This window comes from Protopterus annectens, chromosome 7.part0 (assembly GCF_019279795.1).
Source record: "Protopterus annectens isolate FY-2018-M chromosome 7.part0, PAN1.0, whole genome shotgun sequence".
NCBI classification, from domain to species: domain Eukaryota; kingdom Metazoa; phylum Chordata; order Ceratodontiformes; family Protopteridae; genus Protopterus; species Protopterus annectens.
Genome location: NC_056739.1, coordinates 117,174,075 through 117,185,310, shown reverse-complemented (window position 1 = coordinate 117,185,310; position 11,236 = coordinate 117,174,075). Strand labels below are relative to the sequence as shown.

At 42.1% G+C, this 11,236-nt stretch overlaps 1 protein-coding gene across 1 annotated transcript in view; it reads left to right on the top strand.

Annotated features, from left to right (window-relative positions):
* Positions 1-269: 269 nt before the first annotated feature.
* Positions 270-11,236, top strand: part of NUDT3 (nudix hydrolase 3) — a 578,627-nt gene continuing 567,660 nt past the window's right edge. Inside the window, exon 1 of the mRNA XM_044076550.1 lies at positions 270-806. Within this exon, the coding sequence (XP_043932485.1) occupies positions 708-806 (99 nt within the window). The 5' untranslated portion in view covers positions 270-707. The remainder of the gene's footprint in view (positions 807-11,236) is intronic.

The following is an 11,236-nucleotide window of genomic DNA, read 5'->3' as shown; positions in this document are numbered from 1 at the left end:
CGTTTGAGAGCGAAGTTTATGCAGTTGTGTTTCCGCTGTTATTTAATCACAAATATCACGCGTAACAGCGACAAAAAAAAAAAAACAACCAACATGGGTACAATGCGACACTCGCTCGTTTTCGTCTAGACAAGCGACCCACATTCTTGCTAGTCATTTAACGCCGATGTGCCCACAAGCTGTGAATCGCTTTTACGTTTCACTTTCGATACCAATCTGTGTGTCCTTTACGGAATTTGTTGTAGAATTAAGATAATATTAAATGGCTTGTTGCACACGAGTTCATTGAACAGGCCAACACGACTCTGACAAAAACTGAGATTGCTGGACAAAGTACAGACAGTAGATAAAGCGTGTTGTGGGGGGTGGGGTTGTGCACGCGGCGGGGTAGTTTACGCCGTTTGCGTAGGATTATTCCAAGATGGCGATGGTTTGTCAGCGAGTGGTCGCGGTCGAGTCTGGAGGAGAATGAAGCGGCGAAGGAGTCTTAAACAGTGTAGTGAAGGTTGACGGTGGCAAGAAAGCTTTTAAGAACGCGGCGAGAGGGAAAACGACTGTTCTTCCCCGAGCCCCGGTGTGGCACAGTTTTGTCCGTCAGCTCGTGTGGAACGGTGGGACGGAGCCCCGTTTGTATACAGGGGAGTGCGGTGAGGAGAACGAGCCGAAACTTGACCGGCGGTAGTCCTCCCTCTCCGGAGGCCCAGATCATGATGAAACTTAAGTCGAACCAAACCAGGACCTATGATGGCGATGGTTACAAAAAGCGTGCTGCTTGTCTTTGCTTTAGGAGTGAGAGTGAAGAGGAGGTGAGGCCAGAGATGGGGTACCGGGGCATTAATAAAAGGGGCTGAGGCAGTAGTGGAAGATTATGGTTGGAAGAACAGCATGGAGCGTGTGTGAGAACAATGTGTGCCGTTGTCACCAAGTTAGTTATGGTTCTTACAGCATGAAAGTTACTGGACAAGAGAATAAGATTGTCAAGAGGGAAGTAACGGGTTTTAGGGCATCAAATGAGGCCATTGTGAGTTGTGGAGTTCAGTCATTGGACTGAATTTGTTGGTAGGTAGCTAGAAAAATACAGGGTGAAGTGTAAATTACTCTTGTGTTGTGTCTGGCATTTGTTTTTGTAACAAGATTGCATAGCGGGTGGCGAGTTTGATTTACTTGAGAGTTGTAACAGTTCATAATTTTGGACAATCCATTCAAGTGGCTTTTAAGTATATCTCCACTGATGCCATAACTCGCAAAGACATTATTTTTGCGTTTGTGATCTGGCTCAGAATACACAGGTGCGATGATGAATAGTGTGTTGTAAGAGACTGAACGAAACTAGATGCTTTTTAACACATCTGTTTTGAATAGTATACATTATTTTTGTTTGTGGCGATTTCAGCAGACGTTTTATTCCCGACAGATGTTTGAAACCCGTTGTCATAGTGGAATATGTTTTATTTGGCAGGATTTATGACGGGTTATACTGTTAAGTATTTTGAGTTTGAGTGGGGTTTAACTTTACGCGTTCTGTCATACACAGATGGCAGCTGTTTGTAAAGTGTTCTCCAGCCAGTTGCTTATGATAGCAACAGATATTGTTACAACACTGGAACCTCTCAGCTGCCCATATTTCCACAGAATGTCCAGATTTTGCCTCGTATATTTGGTCTGATGCCCATAACTTCTGATTTTTCGTGTAAATCACTGAGTGTCGAAGTCAGAAAATGACAGTGAGTGGAGATTTGCATTTCGTAACCATCAGAAAATGTATTCTAATGCAAATTCGTTCAATTTTCTGTATTTGTAAGAGTCATGTTTGATTTTGGTTGTGTCCAGATTTTTGGGTTGTGAGGTATGACTCGAATAAGCAGGTTGAATTCTTATTCACCAGAAATGTATACTTTGGCTTTTTTCCCCCTCAGGAAAAGGATGCTTACCACTTTGAAGAGTACATATCTAGGTGATGGGGTTTATTAATTTCTCCTCAACAGGCAAAACCGATGCTTATGATAGTTACTTTGTCAAGTGTTTTAATTGCAGCCTGTTATAACTTTTAACAAGACCTTTTTATTGGGTTAAGAATTAAATAGAAAAAAAAAACTGAAATGCGTGTTTCTTGGTAAAAGTGAAAAATTCCATCAGTGAGCTGTGCATATGCATTTTTTTTTGTTTGCATGCTTTATTATTGTAGAGTTCTTCGTGTTTGATAGTGTATAATGTAGTTCTTGGTATATAGTTTGTTACTTAATTCTCCAATTTAGCAGACTGACAGCTGTGAAAAAAGACCTGTCAGTTGGTGTCTGTACTGTGAGTAACTTAACAAAAAACAGCAGTTGCTCAATGCAAGTAGTGGCTTAATTTCTATAGAAGCACAATTAATAAACAGATGATAGGAGTAATGCTGAAAACGGTGGTAGAAGAGGGTTAATTCTGGAGAGTAGCAAGACCATAGCTGATGATTAGTCAGGTGTGTGTGGGTCGGTGTGTGTGTGTGGGTCGGTGTGTCTGTTTATTTGTTTGTTTTCTAGTCACCCCTTTAAACGTAACTTGTGTTCCTACAGCATTCGTTCAGTTATACACTCTGCATGTTTTTACTAAACTTTAGACAGTTTGTAATCTAAATGGAGGATATGCTCGTTTAAGCTAGCAAGTTTAATAGATGTATTTCAGTGAAATTGACCCCCCCCCCCCAAAAAAAAAAACACTGTCAATGTCTAGAGTAGTTTTGTCTCTAAAATGAAAACGGATTAGGAGCTAATGTCTGCATTTTTACCCTTGCCTGTCACATTTATTTGTATGTATGTTGTGGTGCCCTAGTACAAAACCTTGCCACTGCTGTCCCTACTCTGTCTTCCCAGTTTTCGTACTCTATACTGTCCTGTCTACCCTCCTTTGCTTCCTTCTGGCATTCTCAGAATATTTTTTCCCTCTGTCCCTTCCCCAGCACTCTCTTCCCCATCTCCCTCTTAACTGGTTCTATCACCATCTACTCCCCACTACTTCCTGTACACCCTCTAAAACAACTGCTTACAATTTTCCTCTTTCCCATTTTCACCCACCTTATCTCCTTTATTGGCATTTTTCAGCCAGATTTCCTTCACTCCTAGTTTCCTTGCTGCACTGTTTCCTCCCTAATTCCTCTCCTTTCCTTACTGATTCCAGTTAGGCTTTGAAGAAAAGAAAAATGAAGGACTTGCTCACTCCGGGCTCATTCCCCTACCCCCATTCCCACCCATCCCCATAGCAATTACATTTATAGTTAGTCATACCCCACCGCGTCTGTATCATAACATTGAAGATGCAAAATGTTGAACGCTCACGAACGAAAATGCTGAAACTCTAATTTTGTATTGTGGTGGGCGCAGCCCCCCCCCCCCTGCTAAATATATATTCCAATTCTGAGATTGCATTACAGTGAGGAAAGGGCAGATATCCCAGTCTTCACTGTGCTGCAGTCTCAAAAATGGACCCTTGATATTTTGGCACTTTCGCTCTTGTGCTGTTCAACATTTTGATTTTACGATAACATGATATAGATCCATCCCACCCATAATCCAATTGAGCAAAGTACACCCAGCCCCACCCACTCAATATATCTAACCAGCCACTTTACCATCATCATTTACTATCTACTCCTACTTTCTATATTAGTAATTGCTTCCCCCTTTGGGATCTCTGCATTCCTCTCATAACTATGACACTACTAACTATGACCATACTATTGCTTCCTCTGTCTATTGCTTTAATTCCTTCATCTCACAACACTTCTTCCCACTCACACACAGTTCTCATCCACCTCCACCACTTCTGCCCAACCACATATCTTACTCCCAACATATTTTCTAGTCTCTACTTCACTAATACATTGCTATTCCTCAAACCGAAGATCCTTTCATACTCGCATAACACCATACTTAACAACACCTCTCACAACACAGTGCAACTCTTAAGCACAAATTGCTATCACCATTACACTCGCACAGTGCCACTACCCTATCCCAATGTGGGGACATCTACCCTAACCCCGGATTTACTCTATTTGCGCCTCTTCCTCCCAAATCCGTAAAGCTCACCACCATTAATATACAAAGTATTAGAGAGAAAATTCCAGAATTCCATGCCTGGATATCCTATTCCAGAATCGATATGATTACAGTAACTGAGACAGACATGAATAAAGCCATACATAAAAGACATGGAATTTCTTCCTCCAGGGTTTTCCTAAGGTCATACAGACCTCACAAGAAAGGGGAGGAGTTGAACTTCTGTACCCTAACTCCTTCACCGTCATTCCCCACTCGGGCTGTGTTCCACAATTCTCCACAGCAGAACTCATCATAGCACATCTACAAATGAACAAACTCAAAAGTCTCTGCCTGGTAGTCATATACGTAAAACCAGGTAATATTCCTATATTAGAAGAAACCTTAGCCTGGACCTCAAACAATATCCACAAAGAAACAATAGTCTTAGGTGATGTTAACATAAACTGGGTAGATCATACAGCTACTCCTCCCGATGTAGCCGTCAATGAACTTTGCCCAACTTATTGCAAGCATAACCCAACCTAGAAATAACAGTGGTTCCATTCTCGACTGGATTTTAGTTTCTGACCCTAACAAAATTTCTTCAGCAGGAACTCTCCCCTGCAATATTGGTGACAATCAGCCTGCCTACATACACACACCACCTCCACTACCTTAACCAGTACAAATCCACCAGAAAGCTAGCCAACTTCAACAGTACACTAAAATAAACTGGAGTACTCTAAAATTCATACACCTGGGCGAAGCCATTGAATTATTCAATTTAACATTTCTCAGCATCCTCAATAGAATGGCCTCTGAGACCAAAGAGTAAAAACGAATCGTGCAGTCTGGCTTTCTAGAGGAATCAAACAACTTACAATTACAAGAGACAGAACATGGAAAAATGGCAGAAAAGCAAAAACCCCACTGAACTCCAGCTCTTCAAACAGCTCCACAACCAAATCAAATGTCTTGTTGTTGTTGTCTTTCGGCTTTTCCCGGTTAGGGGTCGCCACAGCAGAACTCCGGTCAGCTAATGATTGGTAGTTGATTTTTACGTGCTGAGTTACCAGCCCTGACGCACAACCTTCAACGAAGGTACGCCCATTCACGCATGTCTCCATGCAGAAGACGCTGTAGCTGAGAATCGAACCGGACAGCGTCTTACTGTGAGGCGACAACGCTACCACAGCACCAAGTCAAATGTCTAGTCATTAAATATAAAGAGTGCTACCTCCATCTCCAAAATAGCTGTAACTATAACCCCAAAAGATTTTGGAACTTGGCACTAAAAGCAGCCCTTGCCCAAATCCTGACAAAACCCCTGCTGAACTCACTCCACTCTTCAATTCCTACTTTATAGAGACTGTATCCAAACTGGCTGCCACCTTTCCTCAAACTAATCCTAATGACAACCCCACAACTCATTCCTCGTCAACAAACTCTTCTCCCCAGCCTTTTACTTTTCTTTCCTATTCCTACTTCCACTATAACCAAGCTCTTACTAAAACTCACCTGGTAGTACTGCCCCAGACAACCTACCCCCTGAGTACCTACAAATGCCAGCCAGATCTATCAGCTACCCCATCCGTATTCTCAAACAGATCTGTCCAAGAATCCTATATACCCTCCCTCTGGAAAAAAAGCCTACATAATTACCTTACATAAAGGTGGTAACACAGAAATCTGTAATTTCCAGCCTATTGCCATACTATTCCCATATCTAAAATAATGGAAAAATGCATCCAAACCCAACTTATGAATTATCTACTCCTAAACAAACTCCTTTCCACCACGCTTGACTCTCGACCTGGACACAGCACTAACTGCTCTCCTGTCCTCCTTGAACACTGTCAACCTCAATCGCAATTATGACAGACTCTTCTCTGCACTATTCCTCTGTCTAAGGCCTTTGACACCATCTCCCATTCTCTTCTCCTTTCTAAGCTCTCACACCTAGGCATGTCCTCTTCTGCTCTTGACTGGTTTATCAACTATTGTACTAACAGTCTACCAAATGGTTTCGCTCCCTCTCCCCTTTTCTCAATACTGCCACAGGCGTTCCCAGGGATCAATCTTGGGGCCCCTTTTCAGTTTTTTCATTAACGACTTTCATTTTGCCATCACTCGCAGATCAGTAGTACAATACACAGATGATTCTATTATTATCTACTCTAGCACCTCAAACAGAACTTCTTACCATGACCCAAAACACGTTCTGTATTACTGAACTTTGGATGACGAACAACCATCTTGCCCTTAACCCCTAATAAAACCAAAAACTTATGATCTTTACACCCCAGAAAAACCCACCACTCTTAATAAATCAAACTTTACCATTGTTCATCCAACAAAACTGCCATAGAGGTAGTCCCCCATACCAAGTTACTCTGCGTTATTGTAAATAAACTTAACATTCGTTCAACACATCCACAACTGTCAAACGCACCAAAAACACAGTACCCTTTATAGATATCAACACTTCTTAAACTACTCTACTAGAAAAACGCTTGCCTGAATCTTTCTCCTACCCTGTCTCCTCTACAGTGACCCCATTCTTACAAACATCCAGTCCTGCTTAAAAACTAAGATGGACATCTGCTATAACACAATTGCTAAGTTTGTGACCAGTGCAAAATACTCTTCCCATCACTGCCATTGTTTACAATCCCTGAACTGGCTTGAACTCCAACACCTCCCATACATTCAACTATCTACAGCACACACAAATCTCTAGAATGCCCAGCCATCACCTCCTTTCTAACTCTCTTATCAGCCAAACCGGCATCTCAGATCTTAAAATCGATCTCTTATCCAAGTAAATAGACCAAAACGTCATGTAGGTCTATATCTCTACTGTTTCACTGTAGCCAAACTCTGGAATGCTTTTCTACCTCTTTCTGAAACTAATAGTACCCCTTATTCAAAAAGTCTACATCTCTACCCATGTGCTACCTCCAGTTCCTCAATAACCTGATTTCATTATTGACCATTCTAGCCCTATACTCTTCTCCCCTCAAGTGTCACCCTTTAAAACCTTCTTGTATCTTACTTTGCCTAACATGTTATATGAAAAAGTGCAGTTGCGCATACCTGTTTTATGCAAACTAAATAAGCTAATCTCCATAGTCTGTCGAAAAATTTATATAAATGTATGTGTATGGCTTATCTGTCTTCTATGTTAAACACTTTGAATCATGTCAATGTATCCAATGTATAAAGTTCATTTCAAAACTTTTGTCGGCATAATTGAACCAAGTTCCATGTATTTCTCCTGATTGTATATGTTACAAAATGTTTATCACTTTGGAAACTCTCTTGTTTAACTTCTATTATCTTGTGTTCTGTAATTCAGCCCAGTGGATTTGCCCGGTCAGCAAAATCAAATAAAATAAATGTCTCCTTTCTCTCCCTTCTTAACCCACTTCCTTACTTCTTGCAATATCTCCTCTCTCTTTCTGTTCAAAGGTACTATAAGCTTGCTTTTCTCTTACTTTGTATTGCAGTTAGTGAATGTATTATACTAACTTGCCTTTAATTTCTTTATAAAACATGGCCTTGGTGGTGCAGTGGTTAGCATTGTCGCCTCACAGCAAGAGGTTCTCTGGCTCGTTTCTTGGCTGGAGCGACTTCTGTGCGAAGTCTGCATGTCCTTCCTGTGCTCAAACGAGTTTTAAAGACATGTAGGTAGGTGTATGTATGTGTGTATAGATGGATATGGGGAGATATAGATATATATATATATATATATATATATATATATATATATATATATATATATATATATATGTGTGTGTGTATAGATATAGATAAATATATAGATTATAGATATATATCTATATATATATAGATTATAGATATATATCTATATATATAGATTATATATATATATATATATATATATATGAGATATAGACGTATGTGTATATATGTATATGTGTGTGTATGTATATATATATTGTATGTATATATATATATATATATATATATATATATATATATATATATATATATATAATGTATGTTCATAGGTTCATATTAGGCTATCTGCCCTAGGGCATTTACAAGCCTAGCCAGAGTGTTTGTCTTTCGCCACCCATTTTAAATGAATTTTACTATGCCCTTTTTCGAGGTTAGTATACTTTGCCTCTAACAGTGACACAGAAGTGATACCCGGAGAAAATCTACGATCTCCCATCCACTCAAGATTCCGCTTGAAGAGAGTCAATGAGGGACTCTGCCTAACCTGGACTGGGATTTTATTCCAGAGTGAAGGGAGCCTCTGGGTTATGAATCTGCCCTCCAGAATGTCCTGTTTATTTCGGTGCTGAGGTTCAAGTCTCTCGAGCGCGTAGCTCGATGGGATTTGGGTTTTCTGAGGTGCAGCATGTTCATTAATTCCGGGTTGGACATGGCTTTATATGTCAGGCACAGATCGCTGCTGGGATAGATATTTGCCCTTTTGGTGGGGAAGGGAGGGGGGGGGAGTTTGCGCTGAACCTGTCAGCTAGGATTTTGGCAATGTCTGTGGGTTCGGTGTATTTTTTGTCATTTTGGACTAATTCTGAGCATATCTGGGAATTCCCACCCAGGTTCCTAACGTAACTAAAGAAAGCCTTGTGATTATCCTTAGTGTCCTTTGCAGTTTTTCTCGCGAAGCTGGCCTTGGACGATTTTATGAGTGCCTGTAGTTTTTTGCTAATACTGATCAGAGATGCCTTCCCTTTTTGGGATTTTGCTCTATCATGTAGTAGCTTCCTCCTTCTATTGTATAGTTTGTTTATGGCTGGGGTCCACCAGACAGGATGCCTGCCTTTGGAGGATTGGGTGTTGGTTTTGTTTGGGATTGCATGATCCATGCATTCCTGAAGGTATTCATAGAATGCGTTTATAAAGGATTCTGCGGTCTGGGCGGTATTTTCCACAGGCCCGGGGGCTTTGAAGGATTCCACCTCGGTTTTGAGGAGTGTGAAATTTGCTTTTAGTGAAGTTTTTCACTGTGGTTTTCTGGGCAGGGGCTGGGGTCGGGATGTGAATATCTAGTGTGATTAGTTTATGGTCTGATCTTACCAGTGAGGGATACACTTCTGGTCTGGAGCATATTGTCCCCATGTTGGTGATGATCAGGTCCAGTATGTTTTCCCCTCTTGTGGGAGTGGAAACAAGTTGTTCCATAGCATTTGAGTTTATAAATTCTAGGAACCTTTGGGCTAGGGTGTTGGAGCTAGAGTAATGCTCCAAGTCTGTTTGGGTAGTTGAAGTCTCCCAATATAATGGTGTTTGGAGAGACCTTCATGTTTTCCACAGGAAGGCCGAGTGGGGTTCCTGGGTTTGGAAGGGTGGTCTGTAGCAGGCTATAAACTGGAAGGCAGTTTTACCCACTGTTAGTTGCACATGAATAGTCTCTGATGCTTCGTGCTGTGCCACCAACCTAGAGGTGTGGGTGTCTTTGAATATTGATACTCCCCCTCCTTTTGTGGTTCGGTCCAAGTTTTGGGGCAGAAAAACATGGTATGAGGTATAACCTGGTAGTGCAGGGGTGCTCTCGGGAGCCTTGAACCAGGTTTCTTTTACTGCACAGATATCTATGTTCTCCATGCTAAAGAGAGTTTCGAGTGCGTGCATCTTGAGGTTTAGACTTCTGGCATTGAGTAGCATTACTCTTAGTTTCTTATCCCTTGTGATACCTATGGAGGGGGGTTTGTCTTTTGAGCCTTTCCTAAAAAAGACACTATGGGGGTGGCAAGAGCCTCTGCCAATGTCCGAAAGCCCAGGGGTGACAGGTGCAAGCCGTCCCTAGCGAAGCATCGTGGCTTGTCGAGCATGTCATCCCAGGCTGACAGGCATTGGATTCCCTTTGAATGACACCAATACTTAAGCCAATTGTTGAAATTGATCATCTTGTCTTCATATTGTGGCATCATTCTTGGTGAGGCTAAGATGCTACTCAAGCTCAGGGTCATACCGGCCTGGGCTACATGCTCAGAGAGCTCCTCTGTCTCTCTTCATGTAGTCCAGGGAGGTACATCTCGGGTCATTCACACCTCATACCGGCCTGGGCTACATGCTCAGAGAGCTCCTCTGTCTCTCTTCATGTAGTCCAGGGAGGTACATCTCGGGTCATTCACACCAGCATGGACAATGACAGAGTCATATTTGTACTTGCCTTGGAGTGACCTGAGTGCTTGTGTTATGTGGCGGATCCTAGCGCCCGACAGGCAGCTCACCGTGACCTTCTCCTTGTTCAGCCTGGTGAGCGGGACGTCAGTGTGCCTGACAATAGTCACCTATTACAAGTGTATCAGGTGTGTTGTTTAGCCTTAAGGGCTGTGGCTGTTTGGCACACTGGCTTTGTGAGCTATGTGTTGCACGTGTTTTGTTTTGGGGTAGCGGTTGCTTGGGTGTCTGCTTTGGAGGTCTCTGTTGCTTAGGCAGATTTTTATTTAGAGCCTTCGAGTATGTTTTTGTGTGTTTGGTTTGCTGTCGTGGTAGGTCTATACGAAACTGGAATTGTAGTGAGTGTGGTTTCCTTCTCCCCCGGACTGGTTATGCCAGTACCGAGTTGAGCGAGGTTAGCCTCCAGTTTGGCTATATGGTTCCATCTCTCACATGTGTTGGAATTTGTTGGGAGGAGGAGAGGGTTGTCTGTATACATGAGGCAGTTGTAACATTGCCTCAAGATTCCCAGATTCACCAGCTGGACCGGAGAGGAGATTGACAACTGACCTTTTGGACATGCTAGAATAGTATTGGGAATTCCTTTATAATTGAAAAAAGGGCCAATGGGGAACAAGGTACTCAAGGGGAGTTTGTGAGGGTGTAGTGCTTTTAATTTTTTAGTGAGCAAGTGTCAAGCTTTAGAGTAGGAATAGGGTGTTTATTATGAGAACTAGATCAGTTCTAAGGGAAAAAGTGAAGAGCAGACTTTGTGGAGCAGAGTGGTTTAAACCAAATTAAGCGGCATTGCCCTATGCTGCGCTGTGTGCAAAATCGCGCAAAGCCGCACTGAAGCGGGTTTTATACAGGGGGGACTTGAAAGAGCTAGAAATTGGCCCATAACGGCCAATAGACTACCAGATTCTTGTGCTGGGAACACTCCTCCAGGGATAGATAGGCTGCTCTAAGCTCTCCACTGCCACTGGTGAACAAAGAAGCCTCCCTTTATCCAAGAAAGGAAATGGGCAACACAGGAACTTTCCAAAAGTCCGGAATAC